The sequence below is a fragment of the Cryptomeria japonica genome, chromosome 10 (assembly GCF_030272615.1).
Source record: "Cryptomeria japonica chromosome 10, Sugi_1.0, whole genome shotgun sequence".
NCBI lineage: Eukaryota > Viridiplantae > Streptophyta > Pinopsida > Cupressales > Cupressaceae > Cryptomeria > Cryptomeria japonica.
The window spans coordinates 126951827-126974455 of record NC_081414.1 but is presented as its reverse complement, the minus strand read 5'-3'; the positions used below and the strand labels follow the sequence as shown (position 1 = coordinate 126974455).

General features: G+C 37.9%; 1 protein-coding gene across 2 annotated transcripts in view; it reads left to right on the top strand.

The window, feature by feature from the left end:
* Positions 1 to 12876: 12876 nt before the first annotated feature.
* The window catches only part of LOC131030888 (probable galacturonosyltransferase 14), a 33226-nt gene continuing 23473 nt past the window's right edge, over positions 12877 to 22629 (top strand). The window contains exons 1-2 of one of the 2 annotated variants that reach the window (XM_057961843.2): positions 12877 to 13608; positions 13862 to 13917. In XM_057961843.2, the coding sequence (XP_057817826.2) occupies positions 13395 to 13608; positions 13862 to 13917 (270 nt within the window). In that variant the 5' untranslated portion in view covers positions 12877 to 13394. The remainder of the gene's footprint in view (positions 13609 to 13861; positions 13918 to 22629) is intronic. The other variant, XM_057961844.2, reaches the window with a different exon arrangement.

The window sequence follows — 22629 nt, the reverse complement described above, 5'->3', positions numbered from 1 at the left end:
TTTGGATTGGAGATTGCAACCGATACTCAGAATAAAGGTAACATCTTTCATTTGAACTCTAGTGAAAAGACATGTTTGATTGCATGAATTGATGAGAGTTGGCTATGACATAAGAGGTTGTGTCATGTGAATTTTGATTGCATTGTAAAGATCAGTTCTACTAAGGCAGTTAGAGATATACCTAAGATTGTGAAGCCCTATAATCCGGCATGTAAGGAATGTCAAATGGGAAAGCAAGTCAGAACTTCTTTTAAGAGTATACAAGACAAATCTAATGATGTTCTTGATCTTATTCATACTGATTTGTGTGGTCCTGCTAGAATCAAAAGTTTTCAGGATGATAGATATTTTATTCTAATCATTGATGACTATTCTAGAATGATGTGGGTTACTTTTCTAAGGGAGATATATGAAGCATTCAAAAAGTTTAAAATCTTTAAAGCTAAAGTTGAGACAAAGACATGATTGAATATTAAATGCTTAAGGTCTGATCAGGGTGGAGAATTCACATCCGGTGAATTTAACAATTATTGTGAAAAGAATGAGATAAGGAGATAGTTATCTGCACCCCAGACACCTTAGCAGAATGGAGTTGTGGAAAGGAAGAATAAAACTATCTTGGATGCAACTAGAACTATGATGATGGAAGCTAATCTACCTCATATATACTGGAGAGAAGCTGTGAACACAACGACATACACATTCAACATAGTTCATATCAAAGGAGACACCAATAAGACACCCTATGAGTTATGGTTTGGTCATACACCTACAATTAAGTATTTTAGAATATTTGGTAGTAAATGCTATATCAAAAGAGATGATTCCATTGGAAAGTTTGATCCTAGATGTGATGAAGGGACATTTCTTGGTTATTCCAATGAAAGTAAAGCTTATAGATGTTATAACAAAAGATTGCAGAGAATTATGGAGAGCACTAATGTCAATGTGGATGAGCTGAACAAAAGCCAAATCAGAACTTATGAGAGAGAACCGACAGTGGAAATGATTATAAAAGAATTGGTAGCACCTACACCAGAACAGAATGTTGAACCAGTTACTCCGCAAGTATCAAAAAATTCAACAGTTACTGAAGATCAGAGCAGAGGAACAAAAAATCATAAGACTCCTAAGTATGTTAGGTTAAATAATTCAAAATATCAGATCATTGGAGACAAGAGTAAAGGAGTGATGACAAGAAGAAGGTTGGCAGTTGATGAGGTATGTTTAATTTCTCAAATTGAACCGATATCAATAATTGAAGCATGTAAAGATGAATATTGGATAAAAGCTATGGAAGAGGAATTAGATTAGATAGAAAAGAATAATACATGGACTTTAGTTCCCCGACCTAAAAACAAGAATGTTATTGGGACTAAATGTGTTTTTAGGAATAAATTGAATGAAGATGGACAAGTTGTGAGAAATAAGGTTAGATTGGTTTGTAAAGGATATTCTCATAAGGATGCAATTGATTATGATGAGAATTTTTCTCTGGTAGCTAGTATTGAAGCTATGAGATTATTTCTTGCTTATGCTTCCCATAAGAACTACAAGGTTTATTAGATGTATGTTAAGTGTGCATTTCTGAATGCAAATCTTGAAGAGGAAGTTTACATTGAGCATCCTGATGGATCTTCACTTTCAGATGACAAAAACATGGTTTGCAGGTTAAGGAAAGCTTTATATGGATTGAAACAAGCCCCTAGAGCTTGGTATGCAAGATTGGATAAATATCTTTTGAAGCTTGGTTTCACTAAAGATAATGCTAACAATAATTTATATTATAAGATCACTGATGATGACATATTGATTATTGAAGTCTTTCTTGATGATATCATTTTTGGAGGTGAGGATAAGTTATGTATGGAATTCTCTGATAATATGAAGAATGAATTTGAGATGTCTATGATTGGGGAGATGAATTTTTTCTTAGGTTTGCAGATTACTTAGAGTGATAAAGGTATTTTAATTTGTCAAACTAAGTATGCTAGGGAGGTGTTGAAGAAATTTGGTATGGAAAATTCTAAACCGGTTGGTACTCCTATGGTTACAAGTGAGAAATTGATTAAGATAGATGTATCAGCACCGGTAAATCCTACAAGGTACAAGTCTATGATTTGACTCAGACTAGACCGGATATAATGAATGTAGTTTGTATTGTATCAAGATATTAGAGTCATCCTAGAGAGAATCATGAGAGTGCGGTGAAAAGGATTTTCAAGTATTTGCAAGGCACATCTGGATATGGTTTGTGGTATCCTAAACATGATGATTTTACACTATGTGAGTATACAGATGTAGATTGGGCTGGAGATGTTGATGACTAGAAGAGCACATCCAGTGGAGCTTTCTTTCTTGGAAAAAAAACTTGTTTCATGGATCAACAAGAAGCAATCATGTACCTCTTTATCTACTGCTGAAGCTGAGTATGTTGTTGTTGCTACTAACTATACACAAGTTCTATGGATGAAGCAAATGTTGAAGGATATAAGGGTGGATTGTAATGAACCGATAGTTATTCATCGTGATAACTCTGGTGCTATTGACATATCACAGAATCTCGTATTTCATTCTCAGACAAAGCACATATCTATCAAGTAAAAAATTTTGAAGGAGAAGGTGGAAGCAAATGAAGTTAGACTAATTTATGTGAAAACTAAAGAGCATATTGTAGATATCTTCACTAAACCTTTGCCTAAGGAATCATTTGAGTACTTCAGAGATAGTTTGGGGGTTTCTGCCCCTCCGGTAGAGACTTAAGTGATGATGATTGGCATAAGTTTGGTATGCATTTACAGAGCTACTATTCATTCCAGATTGATGTGTTGGTGCTACTACTCAGGGGGAGTAGCTAGCTGTGTGGTTCAGTGGATTTATGATTTTTCTTTGATGTTTATGTCAGATTTTTGGCATTGATGTCAAAGGGGGAGAGATATATGTGAAAAACAGAGCGTAACATAATATCAGTCAAAGTGAGATCAGAACTTAATAGGGATATCATTCACAGGGGGAGTTTGTTAACTTCATTGTAATATCATCTTATGGGAGATTGTTGGTTGTCTTCCTTTGGGGGAGACTTGTTTGGCATTTCTTGGAACTTGTATGTTTTTCACATCTAGTGTTGCCATCAATGCCAAAGGGGGAGATTGTTGGTAAATTGGAGGAATTGATTATGTGTTGCATTGATTGTTGAAAATGTGTCTCTAATTCACTTGACATATACGGGTTGATCAGAGTAGACTACACCAATGGAACAACAAAGTTACTTTCTTGGTTGTTGAACACCTTCTGATCGGTATGACTTACACCGGTGTCTTCCTTTCTATTGGGATAACTTTGCCTTTCAGGAAGACTACATCAGAGTTGTGCCGATGACCCGATGGAGATATCTTAGGTGGTCTGGGTTGTCATCGGCTATCGGAGGTTCCATTCTGGAGTTATGTCGATACTCGATGAAGTCACCTTTGATGATCGGGTTGATATCGGCAATCAGGTCAACGTAATGAAGGCTACGCTGAAGTCCCAATGAGTCCACTCTGTTTTGTCTCAAAGTGCTTTGTTTATCGGGATAACAGTTTTGGGCGTGAGCCAATGACCTGATGAGACCACTTTAGGTTATCGAGATAACAATGCAGACTGGGGTAACATTGAAATGTTGGTTCCAATGAGCCAATGAGGTCCGCTCTTGGTTATCGGAGATCGGGGTAACATTTCACGTGTTTTGCCGATGACCCGATGGAGTCGCCTTTGGCGATCAGGTATCATCGGGCGATCGACTCTACCAGTTGAAAGCTATACCGATGGTTGATGGAGTAGAGACCGATTGCAGATGTGAGATCGAATTGAGATCCAAAAAAGGTGAACACTCGGACACTATGGATAAGACTATCGGTGTATATGAATACGAACCTACCTGACTCCCTGATGCATGTGGGATAATTGGCTTTCCATGATTGCAGACCGACAAAGACAGTTTGACTTCCCAACCATCTCGCGTAGGTGTAATGGTCAATCAGTTTGGTATTTGAAGCCAAATGTGAACCGAATGTAAGGTTACGAGTTATGATAGCTATTGAGCGATCTGTAATAGTTGTGTGATCCGAGTGTTGTATGTTACATCCAGAATGATTGATTGACAGAGTGAAAGGATGTCTGCAGAATGAACTTTATTGTATTTGACATACTGATAATAAAGTTATTTTTTGTTGGTGGTGGGTTTTTCTCCCAAAAGGGTTTTCCAACGTTAACGCTGTGTGTTCTATCTCTGTGTTGTTTAATTGTGTATGTTCATGCTTGTGCCATATTCTGTAAAAGTTGTAATTTTGTAAACACTAGTTTGGTTTCCCCTGCTAATTGACATTAGGGAAGTGAATTTCCACACTTTCTTTCCTTACATTGATGTTTTGTCATTGATGGCAACACCGACTGTTTTGGTTGTTTACCAGTTTTTGGTAGGTTTCAGTAGAGCGGTTAGATTATGATATTGATTCGGTATGCTTCGATTTGTGGAATTGATTTGGATCTATCATTCATGCTATTCAGATGTGTATCATGATCATTTAGTTTAGGATTTGATGACTCAGGAGCTATCGTTTGTTCTAGTAAGCCTTTTGGTCACCGGTAAGGGTTTTACCGACAGATTTTTATTGAAGACATTTTGATGCACTTGATAAGTGGTGTTGGTGCTGCTTCTAGATGGCTTTTGGGATGTTGTTGGTTATCTTGTTCATGTTCCTATTGATTGGTGGTGTTGCATTTCGGACCAGTTTATGTAACGTGTTGGTGGATGATCCCAATGCGTTTTTTTGGATCTATTGATTGGATTATGTTGTTTCGGTCTTAGGCCGACTTGGTTGATCATTGGATTGCGGATTTATGTTATGAATTTATTGTATTATCTTTTAGGTGGTCGACCCAATTGTTTAGGTCCTGGGTTGGTATAAATATGATGTAAGATCTCTTTGTAGATCGTGGGATTTTGGGATATAGGATTATCTATGTGCGAATAAGGTTGTAATCATATGCAAAGGTTTTGGTAGATCATAGGTGATCGAATTGGGTTGGTGAAAGAGGTTTAAGACCTTCAGTATTGAGCTTAACCGAAACTGTATTCAAGCATAGGAGATGATATTCTTGCAGTTCACTCTTCTTTCCAGATTGTAGTTTGGATTTATTTTGTAGTTAGTGAGGCTCCTTTTGTGACGAGCAGTGCGCTCTAGGATGTTGGCCTTCCTGCATGCGCAGGCCCCTCTTTTTGTAATCACATACTTACTGCAAAAGTATTATTTGACTGTGGGTAGGCTTCCCACCCCAGTTTTTCCCTTTACCAAATTTTCCACGTACAAATCTTGGTGTTATCTTTTGTGGATGGTTGGCAAATGTTCGGTGGTTTATATTTGTGCTTAACTGTTATATCTAGTATTCCAGTAATAAGGTTTTAATGCTTAAAGTTCTGTAATCTATTAACAACTAATTCACCCCCCCCACCTCTTAGTTGTTCATCGGTTATTTGAGCTGTCTAACAAAGTAAAGATGAGAGGTTATCTGATCTCCTTGGTTTATAATACTTGGGAAGTGATGGAGACTAAGTATGTATTGCCAACAAATGGTCTTACTACTCTGGATGAGATTCAGGTTTATTAAGATAATTAAAAAGAAAGCTATACCAGCTTTAGTGCTTTATCAAAATCTGAATTAACAAAGGTTATTTCATTAAATACTACTTATGAAGTTTGGGAAAAGTTGGGAGAAATCTATGAAGGAAATGACAGAGTTAAATTATCAAAGAAGTTGACTACTAAGCACAGATATGAGAACTTGAGAATGGAAGAAGGAGAAGTTATAATAAGTTATTTTTGGAGGGTGGATAGTGTAGCAAGTGAAATCAGAGAACTTGGTGGCACCTTAAATGATGAAGACACAATGGAGAATATTTTGATGACCCTGCTAGAAAGCTACAGTCATAAGATCTCCACTATTGAAGTTTATGATTTGAAGAAGTTCACTGGGAAACAACTCTACAACACTCTGACCACGTTTGAGATGAGGAAGTTTGGAAAAAAATAAAGCTAAATCTAAGACAACCTTTAAAGTTGCCAAGGAAGACACGGATGATGAAAGCTTAGATGAGATGGAAGCAAACTATGTGAGGAGGCTAAAGAAAGGTGTCGACAAATATAAAGGTATGTTACCCCTTAAATGTTTTAGATGTGGAAAGATTGGTCACACAACTACTAGATGTCCAAAGAAAGGAACAAGACAAAAGTTTAGAGAAGGAAAATGAAAGTTTAATAAGAAAGCCTATTATGTTAAAGATGATGTTGGTATCTCAAACGATGAATCAAACTATGAGGATGACTATTTGTTTTTGGTAGAAAAGGATGTACCTAAGACTGATGTTTATGAGACTATTAAAATTGTTGCTACTGCTTTACATGTTAGGAGAGATAGAAATGAATGGCTGATTGATAGTGGATGTTCAAATCATATGATCGGTGATAAGAGTAATTTTTTTAAACTTGAGAAATATGATGGAGATTCTATTGGGTTTGAAGATGATCAGACACCACAAATTGTGGGAATTGGCTCTATTACCTTTGATGGAAAGCATAATACTGACAATGTTTACTATGTGAAGGATTTGCATCACAATCTGCTAAGTGTTGGACAAATGTGCGAAAATGGCTACAATGTTTTTTTTAGGATGGTGGTTGTGAGATCTAGAACTGTTATTGCAGTAGGGAAAAGGACTAGTGGAAACATGTATCTACTAGATGGAGCTACAAGACATTGTTTGTTATCTTATTTCAATGATAGTTGGCTCTGGCACATAAGGATGTGTCATGTCAACTTTGACAATTTGGTAAAGATTAGTTCAACTAGTGTAGTGAGAGATTTACCAAGGCCGACCAAACCATATAACAATATTTGTAAAGAATGTTAAGAGGGAAAAAAAAAAAAAAAAAGAAGGAACATTTAGAGGAAAGGAACAATCTTCTAATAGACTGTTGGACTTGGTGCACATAGATTTATGTGGTCCTACCAGAACAATGAGTATGCAAGGTGAGAGGTATTTTATGCTTTTAATTGATGATCATTCTAGAATGACATGGGTTGCATTTTTAAAAGAGAAATCAAAAGCATTAAAAAAATTCAAAAATTCAAGGCAAGAGGAGAATGAAGTTGATAGAAGAATTAAGTGTTTGAGATCTGACAGAGGAGGAGATTTTATTTTTGATGAGTTTAACAATTTCTGTGAGAAACATGGAATTAGAAGACAATTACTCACCCCTAGGACACCACATTAGAATGGTGTAGTGGAAAGAATGAATATAACTATACAAGAGGCAACCAAAATGCTAAGCAAAGGAGCAAGACTACCAGAGGTTTACTGGAGAGAAGATATACATACAACAATATACACCCTTAAATTTTTATTTTTTCAAAAGAGATATAGGAAGACATCATATGAACTACGGAATGGGAGAATTCTGATAGTGAAGTATTTCAAGGAATTTAGAAGAAGATGTTATATTCAGAGAGATGTGGACAATCTTGGAAAATTTGACAGTAGAGAAGATGAAGGGATATTCCTAGGATACTCTATAAGGAGCAAGACATATTGATGTTACAATAGAAGACTAAACAAAATTGTTGAAAGTGCAAATGTGAAGGTTGATGAAGACATTTCTAAAGACTGATAACTTAGTAGGATATGAATTAGATGAGTCCTTTAACAAAAGAAGGGAAGAGGAAAATAAAAAAGAACAAAAGAAAAATGAAACTCAGGATGCTCCGACAACTACATCAAAAACCTCGAGGTATGTACAAAGGAATCACTCCGAGGATCATATCATTGGAAACAAGAATAAATGAATCATCACAAGAAGTAGAAGAAGCTTGCAATGATCAAAATTGGATGAAGGCAATGAGAGAAGAACTAGAATAGATTGAGAAAAATCAGACATGGAAACTTGTACACAGACCAACAAATAAAATTGTAATTGAAATAAAGTGGGTATTTCCGAACAAATTGGATGAAGATGGAAATGTTGTAAGAAACAAAGCAAGGTTGGTTTGCAAGGATTGCACTCAAGTTGAAGGCATTGACTTTGAGGAAACATATGTTCCAGTTGCTTGGATGAAAGCTATTAGGATGTTATTAGCTTTTACATATTTCAAGGATTTCAAAGTTTACCAGATGGATACAAATCAACCTTTTTGAACGGAGAGTTGAAAGAAGAAGTTTGTATTCAAAAAATAGTTCAAGGATTTAAGTTGAGAGATGATCCATATATTGTTTGTAGGTTGAAGAAGGCTTTGCATGGATTAAAACAAGCCCTTAGAGCTTGGTATGGAAAGCTAGACAAATATTTGATTGGTCAAGGTTTTCAAAAGGGATCTACTAACAATAATCTCCATTTCAAAGTTGATTTAGGCAAAATCTTAATTGTTGTAGTGTATGTTGATGACATAATATTTGGAGGTAATGATGGTATGTGCAAAAGGTTTGCTGGTGAGATGCAAAAGGAATTTGAGATGTCCATGGCCAATGAGTTGAATTATTTCTTGTATTACAAGTGAATCTGAATAGCAAAGGAATCTTCATTTCTTAGTCTAAATATGTCAGAGAATTATTGAAGAAATTTGGGTTGTAGAATTCTAAACCAGTGTGTACACCTATGACAAATGGATGCAAGTTAAAAAAAGATGATAAATATCCTAAGGCTGATGCAAGTAAGTGCAAATAAAGGATTGGAGGACTACTATATCTGATTGCAACCAGACTAGATATCATGTATGTTGTTTGTTTAGCAGCTAGATTTCAACAAGAACCAAAAGAATCACATGTTGCAGTAAAAAGAATTTTCAGATATTTGAAGGGAACATAAAAGTTTGGATTATGGTATCTCAGAGATTCAAATTTCACTTTGACAACTTATATAGATGCAGATTGGGCAAGAAGTGTTGATGACAAAAAAAGTACAAGTGGTGGAGCATTTTTCCTTGGCTCCCGGTTAGTTGCCCAGTTAAGTAAGAAGCAAGATTTTGTGTCTCTATCCACTGCTAAAGCTGAAGATGTTGTAGCATCTTCATGCTGCACGTAGGTACTTTGGATGAAGCAGACTTTGAAGGATATTGGTGTGTTGTTTGATGAACCCATCTCAATTATGTGTGATAACACCAGTGCAATAAACATTTCTAAGAATCTGGTACAACATTCTAGAACAACTCATATATCTATTTGGTATCACTTCTCAAGGGAAAAGGTGTTGGATAATGAATTACAAGGCTTGAGTATGTACCTACAAAAGAGCAGATTGCAGATATCTCCACAAAGGCGTTGTGTAAAGATACTTTTGAGTATCTCCGGAAGAAATTAGGGGTATTACCCTTTCCTACTTTGAACTAATGTGCATTGGTCCAATAAATTGCATGATCATTCTTGTTTATACTAATGCTTGGGAGCTTCCTCTTAGGTGGAGCAGAGTAAGTTTCATAGGGGAGATGTACTCGCCTTTTTCCTTGATGTCAAAGGAGGAGAGATGCAGAGGAAATGATGGAAATGATGATGCAAAGAGAATTATAGTATGTTGTAGAGATTCAATAAGTGAGACTTTTTGTTTGTTGTTGATGGATGTTGCCATGAATGACAAAGGGGGAGATTGTTGCAAATGTGATGTTGATAGTGCTGATATGTTTTGTCATGGTTGTCATTGATGTCAACATGTGGTTTTCTAAGTTGGTGCTCTGGATGATGATCAATGTTGATTCGTAATTGATAGTGTTGGTTGTGATCCAAATTTCTCCGTTTTCAAGATATGGTGTTGATTGCTTGAATTCATGTTTATCTTGGTTCTATTCTTGTTTTGTTAAGTTGAGAAGCATTGTTTTGGGTCCGGTTTGATTCAAAATTAGAGATCGTGTAATGATATTTGTGTAGCGTATGAGTCTTGTATTTTTGATGGATGTGTAACGTGTTAATCTGACCAATGAAGTGTGGTGTGGCGTGGTCTACTTCTCATTCCTTTCCACCATGGGAATGCTTAGTGCAAACCTATTTCAAATTATGTTTGTTTGACTTGGAAGGTTATGTAATTAGAAGAATGGTATAAGTAAAGGATGATTAGAATGAATGATGTATGGAAGACATGCAAGATTGAAAAGCTAAATCCAACTGATGATTAATGCATGAGAAGTTGTGTGAATGCGTGTAGTGTGATGTTAGGTACTAGAGGTTGTTTTGGTATTTCTATTTGTGGTAGTTGTATCACAGTGGTGGATTTTATTTTCTTTCTTTCTCTTTCGACAGTGAGACTTTTTGGGCAGTGAGCCCTCCTATAGTGAGCATTCTGGAAGTGAGCCACCTTTGTAAAAAATCACCTTAACTGGTGTCACCCTAGAAGGTGTTATATATTGAGAACTAACATTCTCCATGGTTTTTCCCTTCCTGGGTTTTCCATGTCATATTTGGTGTTCATTGTGTATGATTTCGTTGAGTATATGTGTGCTTTCATGTTTACATCTGTTCATGTTAAATAATTAATAAGTTGGTTATTCCATATGCGTGAAAGAATTAAAAAGTTCAAATAAATAATAAGTTGGTTATTCCATATGTGTAAAATAATTAAAAAGTTTAATTGACAATTGATTCACCCCCTCTCAGTTGTTCGGGCATTCAACACATCCATCCATCCATCCATCCATCCATCTATCTATCTATCTATCTATCTATCTATCTATCTATCTATCTATATTCTCTACCCATTCCTCCTCTTGGATGAGAGTTCCAAAGTCCAAATTCACATCTGGCTCTTCTTCATCCTCTTTCAACAAACCCTCTGTTTTCATGTATTCCTTTACCCACCCTTCTTCTATGACTATCAACATTCCAATAAATCTCTACAAAAAAAAGAATGGTTCTCCCAATCTCCTCTATGTGTCCTACGAAGATGTTTGGCTCCGAGGTTTGAATAAGGGGGAATTTCCTCACCCCCCCAATCCCAGTCTTTTTGCATGTAACAATTTTGCAGTAGAGGAATACATAGATTCTTATCTGCATTGTCCAAAATCAAATCAATCTCTCCTAGGAAGGCATGTTTGAACACCTTTTGACACAACACCTTAGCCCTAGCCTTCGGCTTGCCCGTAGTCAACACCACCGCCAAGAACATGACAAACACATATGCGTTTACCCTATGGCTATGAAAAGCCATTAATAATTCCTTCCCCAAGATGACCTTCATCACGTATATGACCAAATGATGGTCCATCATGAGTATAGCCATCAACCTTTTATTGGTAACCTCCTCCAAGAAAGACATTTGATGTTTAGTCGACTCTAGCAACTTCAGCGTATCCATTTCCTATTTTTGTTGTTCACAGAAAATGACACACCAAGATGACATAAATACAACCTCCACTGCCCTTTTATCATCGTCTATCTAGTGTTGTCACCATGATAGTGCAAGGCAATTCAAAATAATTATCCACTGTCCGGAGTGATCTTTCTCAATCTAGCATAATACTTGGGAGATTTGCAATCGAGTTGTCCTTCACTTTTCTCCTTATTTCGTATTATTGAAAGTGGTGGTAGATAGTCTAAAAATAGATTATTTGCCATGTTTATGCTCTTTGGCACTTATCATGCGTGCCCCCGTACTTGCCATCACTCCTATGTCCAGACATTTCTTAAGGCACTCTCATTCATGATCCTCACACCATGTCAATCAAATCATTTGCTAATCTCTTAATATCTGAATCATACCCCCAAAGCCACCCCTTGCATTCCATTTGCAACTTTCTTGGAAATTTCATCTGCCATCATGTTCCCTTCTTTATACACGTGCGAGATCTTGAACTCTACAAATCTTCCTATTAGTGTTTTGATTGGTGCCAACCATCTATTGAGTTTCCAATTTGGGGCAGTGTTTTGGTGGATGCCATTGATGGTGATTAAAGAGTCACCCTCTAGATGTATTTTCTCCAAATTTAGCTCCAGGTCTAGTTCAAGGTTGAGCAGAGCCACTCAAAATTCAACCATATTATTGGTGGCCACCCCTAAGGATTCATACTTCTCCCCTAATATTCTTCCTTCATGGTCTCTCGCCACACAACTTGTGCTACTCAGTCTTGGATTGCCAACTAAAGCCCCATTAACGAGGATCTAATAGATGTAAATTTAATATATTTTGTTATTAATTATTTTAATCACAATCTCTCATTTTTTCCTATTTCACTTTTTCAATAATCATAAAATTGACTCTGATATCATAAAAAAATGCATTCTATAATATTGACCCACAAATCTTTGAATGCAAAATAATGTCAATTATGAAATGAGACAAATAATAGAATCAAAATATGATTCCAAAATAATTGAGTCAAATGAATAGAACCAAAATGATTCAATCAAACATACAAATTTAATTTTTTTAACAAAACCTAATAAAAGTAATTCTATTCTCTCATTAATTCATTTGTTGCCAACTAATAAAACCTAAAAAATACATCAATATTTCCTCATACCTAACAATTGATTAAAAACTATAATATGTAAAGGGCCCTCTCTTGTGTCATGCACTTAAACCTTGTATCACATGCAAAACACTAATTCTAATTAAAACCTAAATCATTCCATGCAAGAGGAATCTACGAGCAATTATCAATCCCTTTTCAAGAGACTGACAAAACCTAAGGAAAGTGGTGGGACCTCCACTTGTCTAGAATCCCATGTCTTCAATAATTTGCCTTGACATTGTCTGGAAAGACATCAACATTCGCTATACATATTAAATAATTATTAACAAATTGCATTTAATTTTGTCTCAAATTTCTAATAGCTCATTCTCCATTTTTTATGTTCAAAATGCCTTAAAAGTCTACCTGTATACCAAAAATTGATTTTAAAGTCTCTTTACTAATTGGCCGGCTTTAATCCGATAGGATTAAGTATATACAGTGAACACTTGTTCAAATCATGGGGAATGCAATTCATTCTGTCGATTCAAGTCGCCTAGATAATCTCGGCCTATTTCCTCGAATAATCCCGTTTTTGTTACTCAAAGCTATTTCTTTATTTAGATAATTGCAGATTCAACCAATCCAAACTTGTTCCCCATTTGACCCGATTTATTTACCCACCAGATCTTCCACAGGTTTTACCAATTTAGCCTTTGATTTTGACTTGACATCACTAAAAGTGTCTACTCACTGGATCCAATTTCCAAACATTTGAGTAGAGCAGGGAGATCTGATCCAATGCTTGTGTGGGTGTTGTTGAGATTAATGAAATGGCATATTCACTGGCCAGATCTGCAGCATATGATCAGAATAAGTAGCTCTGCTGTTGGATCGGAGGGCCCAACTGGCCTAGGTTCGAGTCTCACAAGATGCTGGTACAAGTGTCTCCTAACATGACTCGCATCACCATTTCTACTAACAATGGTTTCTTTGACCTTATGAAGTTTAAGGTCGCTGCACGCTATCTGTCCTATAGGACTTTATTATATATAGTGTTGTTTTTGGCATTTCTGCTGCCATTTTTGTTCAGTCTCACTGCTGTCATCACTTTGGAGGATGTTGAGAACTGCACTTCTCCTCTGGGTGAGTGCTTTCTTCCATCATTTGTCTGTTTGGGTTTTTTGGGTCTTGGCACTTCTGATTTTTAATTGCTCACGCCATATTTTATTGATATCCTGAATGCTCATAAAAAGTATGTGTTCCCATTGTGTTTCATAGGCATTTTGAATGTTAATATGCTTTTTCAGATGCTTAATTTGGTTGAACTTGCTTTCTTAGGAAAATTCTTGTGTGGAGACATTTATTTTGGGTGTTGGGGTTTATTCTTGTGGCACAGATTGCTTGGGGAAGAGGTTGGGACCAAGGCTTTTGCGGAGGGCAGATGCTTCACCTGTGAGTCACGCCATCTATCCTATTAACTGAACTGGCTTCAAATGTACAATAGTTCAGTACAGTCAGTTGTTTACATATCTAGACTATTACTCTAGTTGGTTAAAAGAAAAAGAAAGGCTTCAGGTGCAACCTGGACGGCCCTGAGCTCACCCCTCGACATGATGACAAAGACGATTTATGTGGGTGCGAGGGAATGATATTTGTTGCCTGGCAAATCCTGCCAAGCGTGTGATAGTGTTTCATAAGCATCTGGAGTCTCGGCAATGCAAAATTTTTACTTTTCAATTTTGGGGATCAACAGCATACACTATTCATTATTGGAGTCATCTCTTCATCGGCTCATTTATCATGGGTAGTCATTCCTTAAGTGATCCATCTTTTATTAACTGGAACGGTCTCCCTGGCACTCTTTACATCATGGAATTTGGTTTGTGTTGCCTGTTTTGGATTGGGATTTGGTGTATCTGGACTTCTGCAATAAATGGTTGACATAATGACACGGAAAGTTACTAGATTATTGAATATTTTAAATTAGCAAGCAATGTACTCCCTTTTCTCCATAAGCCTGGAGAAGAGAGAGCTTGTTGGACAAGCTGATTCAATATTCTAGCTGTGGTAATCCAAATTGCTAGTGATTTGTTTCATCATTTAGGTCTCCTCTTAAACTGATGATTTAGCCTGGTTGTGTTCTCATCAAACTTCGACAGCCAGTGGATGACTTAATGGTACATGCTTGTTGTGATCATCCAGATTATTCCCTTTTTCAATCATCCTTCAGTTTTTTTGTTGAATTCAGAATCATAGTCACGAGGACAATACCTAAGTTTTTTGCGTCTATATTTCTGTATAATATAGCCATAGCCTTACTCAGTTAACTCCGTACTCCAATTGAATTACATCTCCATACCTTTATGATTTATCCCCGTGCTTCCAGGTGGCTATGGTTGAAACTGACGGTTGCTTTCGCCAATCAGTATTGACTAGTCAGAGTTCACATGCAGTCATTACCTCAGAAAACATTTATTTCCAAGCCAGAAATATATGAACTCAACTTTAAATGCTTTACCCTCAATGTATCTATCATTCCTATTCCCTTTTTTAGATAGATTAGATGCAGGTTCTATAGGGGCCCATGTCCAAGGATAAAACGTAACTACAAACAGGCCTAAAAGCCTAGATTGCTGAATAAGGCAGAGAAGATGCAATATCAAAACACAACTACAGAGGAGGTGGAAAACGTATCCAAAACAGAACGAAACATACAACTGAAAATAGCCAGCACTAAACATGCTTGAGAGCTTGGTTTTCATATGAGATGTTAGAACCATCTGAGAGAAAGCCTTCTTTCTAGATAAGAGATTTCCTATAAGAAACAGTAGTCCAATCATCCTCCTCCAGGGTAATTGCTTCAGGATCCAAAATTACATCCATAGATCCTCTTTCATAGGTTGTGAAGGATGAAACACACCCTGAGAGGTTAGCTCAGGGAATACAGAAACTGCATCTGTAGAAACTATACAAACAGAATAAGAGGGTGCAGACATTTCCTCATCCAAGGCCCCTAACAATAGTCTCTGTAAGGGGAAACTATATGCTGCTCATAATCCGTGAAGCAGGAACCTTGAGAGATGCTGGTGTAGCAGCCAAAGAGGGCCCATCTTTAGATAATGGGATGCCTGTTGGCATAACTGTTGGTGTTGGCACAACCGGTTCATCAGTTAGTATTGTCATTGATGACTAACACTTACCGGTGAATAAGGCCAAGCTCATAGGCAAGGAGGTGTGGTAAACCTCAGTGGTTTACTCATGGCTGCAAATAGTATGGAGGATTCGGTGCTTCCCTAATATGCATTATTGACATACTTAAGCAGTGTGTTGGTCAAAGACTAATCGGTTGAAGGATTAACAGAGTAGCTGACCGGTCAGTCAAGCATCCGATAGGTGTTGAGATTAGTCTCTTAAACTGGCAGTTGAAATGATGATGCAGTCACAGGAGGTGACTCAGAATGCAGTTAAGAAGTCTTATGTACGACCAGAACACTCTGGACAGACAAGTGATCAGTCTGTTTGATGGTCAGTGACCGGTGGCAAAAGATGAAGAGTTACACCGGTGAACCGGTGATACAGGTTGAAGGATGCTTTCCACCGAGAATCTCGGAGTGGATGCGATGACCAAAGGTGAGTCAGTCGGGATGAGATATCATCAAACAAACTGCTAGTGAAGTCTACAGCAGTTAGCAATCAGTTAAGGCGAGATTTGTGCGGATTTTCCAGTTCGCATTAAACAGGCAGAACACGACCCAGAAGTTGCTAAAATTATGAGTTGCGGTGGCAGATAAGGATGAGTTGCTGGCAAGAATGATGGAGAGCGCGCAAAGAAAGTGCGGGAAGTTTTGGGAAGATTTGAATTTCAAATCTACCGAGTGTTAGGTGTAAACTCATTTTAGGAATTAACAGGTATGTGTTGGCAAAATATGGTATAAAGGTTTTTGGCGAAAACCAAAAAGTGTGATCGTAAAATTGCTAAGTGCAATTTTGAAGAGAGGCGATCCAGTAAGGTGAGAAGAGTGCAGAATTGCTAAGTGAATAGCAGAGTGGTAAAGAGAGTGTGCAGAGTTCGGAGAGTGTGAAGAGTAAAGAAAGAATGCAAAGCACCAGTAGAGTGCAGAGCAAGTGAAATGCAGAGCACCAGTTGAGTGCAGAGCAAGTGTAACTGGTGGTCAAAACAAAGAGCTTCAATTGGATCTGATTAAGCTAAGAGTAGCTATTATAGCAGATCATTCTCTCTGTTGTTTTCTAATAACTACAACAGTAAAATCCCTTAACCGGGTCGACTTTAACAGGTCTCTTTGTAAAATCCCTTAACCGGGTGACATCTTAATTGATGATCCTAAGTCCTTTAACAAGGCTACCTCTAACAGGGCAAAGGTTCTAACAGGCCTTAAAGAAAATCCCTTAACTGGGTGGCACCTAACAGTTTTTTTGTAATCTCCTAACATGGATGGCTCCTCACTGGGCATACTCCAGAAGAGTGCAGATTTTGTGAGTTTCTACTCACATCGTGGTTTTCTCCCATTTGGGTTTCCACGTGATAAATCTTGGTAGTCTTGTGTGATTGATTTTATATGTGCATGTTTCTTATTAATGCTGCTTATACTGATAAGTGTTAAGTTTGAATAGAAACTTTGATTAAGGTTAAAATCTGGTAGAATCGGTATAGTGCTGATTCACCCCTCCCCTCTCAGCACCAGTTGGGACTAACAATTGGTATCAGAGCCTTGGTCCTTAGATTCAGAAGAGCTTAACAACTTAAGGAAAGATCCAAGATGATACGAAAGGAAGGCTCCAAGTTTTCTAAGGAGAATTACACATTATGGTGTGGTAGAATGAAGCTCTACCTAAGAACCCTAGGAGATCAATATTGGAATCATGTAAGCATAGAGTACAATGAACCTATAGGGGTTCTCATTGTAGATCAGATCAAAGAGAAGCAAGATAACATCACAACGATGGAGGTGATTGCTAGTACTCTATCTGATAACGAGTATGCTGAGATTCAAGATCTGAAATCAGCCTATGAGATGTGGAATAAGCTGAAGACTATTTATGAAGGAGATCCTCATGTACAAAAGGCTAAGGTGGACAGTTGGAGAGGCAAATTTGATGAGATGAGGATGCAAGAAGGAGAGAATATAGAACAATACAGCAAAAGAATAAAGGATGTGGTAAATTTCATCAGAAATGTTGGAGGAAAACTTGAGGAAGATGATGTGGTCAACAAAATCTTTAGAACCTTGCTACCACAATATGCCATAAGGGTTTTTGCAATTCAGGAACTCAGATTTCTGCAAACACTTAATGTTACACTTGAATCCCTGATCGGTAAGTTGACTGCCTTTGAACTGAGCAACTATGATAACAGTATGCCAAAGATTGATGCTGCCTTCAAATCTTCCATGAAACTTGCACCAACAATGAGAAGAGAAGAAACCAAAAGTAGTTCTACTGCAAGAATCGGTCATTCTCATGAACATGACAACTTGTTATCTGAAGAACAGGAACAAGATGAGCTTGAAGCTCTAATAGCAAGAAGGCTGCCAAGAGGAAAAGAAAAGTATAGAGGTAAACTGCCCCTGAAGTGTTTCTCTTGCAATAAAATAGGTCATATTGCATCTAGATGTCCTGACAATGATAGGAAGGATAACTTTAGAAGATACAAAGAGAAGAGCAAGGAGTGCTATCTTGCTGAAGGAGTTACCGATGAAGAATCAGAAGGATTTGATGAAGAAGGGATTGCATTTGTAGTGGTAAAGGAAGATAACACAAAGGAAAGTGATATGGCATCGATTTCCAGTTCAAACAGGTGTGGAGACTGGGTAATTGATAGTGGTTGCACTCACCACATGACTGGTGACAGGAACAAATTCCTTAGCATGGAGGACTGTGATGGAGGATTGGTGAGATTCGGCAATGATGCTCCTTGTGCAGTAAAAGGTAAGGGATCTATAACCCTAAATGATAAAACCAATTGTGAAGATGTTTACTGGGTAGAAGGGCTAAAGTATAGTCTGTTAAGTGTTGCACAACTTAACAATAAGGGTTACCGGTTAGAGTTTAATGAAGGAATCTGCAAAATAAGTGATAAATCAGGAGGTCTGATTGCTATCGGTAAACAAACTAGAGGTAATCTGTTCTGCCTAGACACCACTGTAGGAAGCTGCCTAATGGCAAAGGTAGAAGACAGTTGGCTGTGGCACAAAAGATTGTGTCATGTTAATTTTGATAGCATAGCAAAGGTTAGTAAAATGAAGTCTGTCAGAGGTATGCCTGACATTATGAAACCTGAGAATGCTATGTGTAAAGAATGTCAACTAGGAAAGTTGACCGGATCTAGTTTCAGCAACAAATCTTATTCATCTGAGAATGTGCTGGACTTAGTGCATACAGATTTGTGTGGTCCTATGAGGACTAAGAGTTTCTATGGGAACTAGTACTTCATGTTGTTTGTAGATGACTTCTCAAGAATGATGTGGGTTGTATTCTTGAAAGAAAAATCTGAAGCCTTTCACATGTTTAAGGTCTTCAAGGCTCGAGTGGAGAGAGGAACCGGTAAGAGTCTGAAATGTTTGAGATCGGATAGAGGAGGAGAGTTCATAAATTACTGTGAAGAACGGGGGATTATGAGGCAGATGTCTGCACCCAGAACACCTCAGCAGAATGGGGTTGCTGAAAGAAGAAACAAAACTCTAATTGATTGTGCGAGGACTCTAATGATTCAGAAGGATATTCCACATCTTCTGGAGAGAAGTAGTGAGTACTGCTGTGTATACCTTGAACCGGATACAGATGAAGAAGGGGATAAATAAGACTCCCTATGAATTATGGTGTGGATACTCACCTAGTGTGAGTTACTTCAAGGTTTTTGGAAGCAGGTGCTACATCGAGAGGGATGAGTACTCTGGAAAGTTTGATCCTAAGAGTGATGAAGGAATCTTCTTAGGTTACTCCACAAAGAGTAAAGCATACAGGTGTTTGAACAAAAGGATCGGTAAGATTGTGGAAAGTGCAAATGTCAAAGTAGATGAGTTCTTTGAGAAAAATGAACAGGACAACAAGAGTGAACCAAAAAGGACTATCAAGGATTCGATTACACTGTACCGGTCGAACCTGCTGCAGAGAATCTTAGTGTAGCTGCAAATGAGGAAGCATGTGAAGTAGAACCTACACAACCGGTAGAAGAAGCCCCAAGAAATGAATCGGCACCACCAAGGTATGTTAGAAACAATCATTCTGCTGACAATATTGTTGGTGACAAAAATGCAGGAGTATTGACTAGAAGAAAAGCAAGGGAGAGTACCTGTCTGCTCTCTAAAATTTAGCCCAAAACAGCAAAGGAGGCTTTGAAAGATGAAGATTGGATCAAAGTTATGGATGAAGATCTGGAGCAGATTGAGAAAAATGAAACCTGGACCCTTGTGTCCAGATCGGGGAACAAAAATGTGATAGGCACCAAGTGGGTGTTTAGAAACAAAATGGATGAAACTGGTCAAGTAGTAAGAAACAAAGCAAGGTTAGTCTGCAAGTATGCACAGGAAGAAGGCTTGGATTATGGGGAGACCTTTGCACCGGTGGCCAGACTGGAAGGGGTCAAAATCTTGCTTGCTTATGCTGCTTACAAGAAGTTCAAGGTCTACCAAATGGATGTCAAATCGGCATTCTTGAATGGTGTTCTAGAGGAAGAAGTGTACATTGAGCAACCAGAAGGGTTTGCTTCAGAAGATGGAAGAGATATGGTATGTAAGCTGAAAAAGGCTCTGTATGGGCTAAAACAAGCACTAAGAGCTTGGTATGAAAGACTGCACTCATACTTGATAAGTATAGGGTTCATGAGAACCAGTGACAACAATAACTTGTATTTAAAGATTGGAAAAGAAGGAAAACATTTGATTGCAGAGATTTTTGTAGATGACATCATCTTTGGAGGAGATGAAATGAGCAAAGGTTTTGCAGAAGAAATGAAGAAAGAATTTGAAATGTCCATGCTTGGTGAAATAAAATTTTTCATTGGTCTGCAAATATCTCAGCTAAAGAATGGTATATTCATTAGCCAGACCAAATATATAAGGGAAATATTGAAGACCTTTGGAATGGAAGATTCCAAACTTGTTGGAACTCCGATGGTTACAGGTTGCAAGCTCTCCAAAGACGATGAGGCTAATGAAGTGAATGAGACACTATACCGATCCATGATCGGTAAGTTGCAATATGCAGTGCACAGTAGACCGGATATAGCACAAGTAGTTGGCTTGGTTGTTAGATTTGCTGCAAATCCAAAAGAGACTCATATAGTGGTGGTTAAGAGGATATTCAGATACCTTAAGGGGACTGATGAGTATGGTCTCTGGTATCCACATAAGGGAAATTTCAACTTAAGTGTCTTCACCGATGCAGATTGGGCAGGGAACAATTATGACATAAAGAGCACTAGTGGAGGTGCATTCTTTCTTGGAGATAGGATTGTGTCATGGACAAGCAAGAAACATAACTGTATCTCTCAATCCATAGTTGAGGCGGAGTATGTGGCTGCTGCAATCAACTATACACAGGTAGTATGGATTAAGCAGATCTAGGAAGGTATCCAAGAAAAGATGACTGAACCTGTGGTGATACACTGTGACAATACAAGTGCCATCAACATATCAAAAAACCTGGTAAGGCACTCTAAAACCAAGCATATTGCAATAAAATATCATTATCTTAGGGAACAACTGCAGGACAAAGAAGTTAGACTAGAATATGTGCCAACAAAGGAACAGGTTGCAGACATATTCACCAGGTCGCTACCTAAGGATACTTTTGAGTATCTTAGAGGTAAGCTAGGGGTAATTCCCTTGCATGCTCTAAGGTGAGTGAAGATTGGAACAACATCAATCCAGTATGACTTTCCTAAAAATTCTATGTATTTGGATTGATGATTATGGACTACTCCTGTTAGGGGGAGCAGTCATTGCAGTATGTGAAATAGGATGTCTAGATTACACCTTTGGCATTGCTGTCAAAGGGGGAGTGAAGTCAGATGAAACATGAAGGGAGATGAAGTCAGATGTGACATGAATGGAAGCCAGTGAAAGGGGGAGTAAGATCTTTACTCAAGATCAAATAGAGCAGCTGATCGGTACAACAGAAGCAGAAGTGACTGGTTGCTAATAGAGAAGTTTGAAGTGTTGCCATCAATGCCAAAGGGGGAGATTGTTGGCATAACTGATGGTGTTGGCACAACCGGTTCATCAGTTAGTATTGTCATTGACGACTAACACTTACCGGTGAATAAGGCCAAGCTCATAGGCAAGGAGGTGTGGTAAACCTCAATGGTTTACTCATGGCTGCAAACAGTATGGAGGATTCAGTGCTTCCCTAATATGCATTATTGACACACTTTAGCAGTGTGTTGGTCAAAGACTAATCAGTTGAAGGATAAACAGAGTAGCTGACCGGTCAGTCAAGCATCCGCTAGGTGTTGAGATTAGTCTCTTAAACTGGCAGTTGAAATGATGATGCGGTCACATGAGGTGACTCAAAATGCAGTTAAGAAGTCTTATGTACGACTGGAACACTCTGGATAGACAAGTGATTAGTCTTCTTGATGATCAGTGATCAATGGCAAAAGATGAAGAGTTACACTGGTGAACCGGTGATACAGGTTGAAGGATGCTTTCCACCGAGAATCTTGGAGCAGTGATCGGTAAGTTGGATGCGATGACCAGAGGTGAGTCAGTCAGGATGAGATATCATCAAACAAACTACTAGTGAAGTCTACAACAATTAGCAATTAGTTAAGGTGAGATTTGTGTGGATTTTCCGGTTCGCATTAAACAGGCAGAACACGACCCAAAAGTTGCTAAAATTATGAGTTGTGGTGGCAAATAAGGATGAGTTGCTGGCGAGAATGATGGAGAGTGCGCAGATAAAGTGTGGGAAGATTTGAATCTCAAATCTACCTAGTGTTAGGTGTAAACTCATTTTAGGAATCAACAGGTATGTGTTGGCAAAATATGGTATAAAGGTTTTTGGCGAAAACCAAAAAGTTTGATCATAAAATTGCTAAGTGCAATTTTGAAGAGAGGCGATCTAGTAAGGTGAGAAGAGTGCAAAACTGCTAAGTGAATAGTAGAGTGGTAAAGAGAGTGTGCAGAGCTCGGAGAGTGTGAAGAG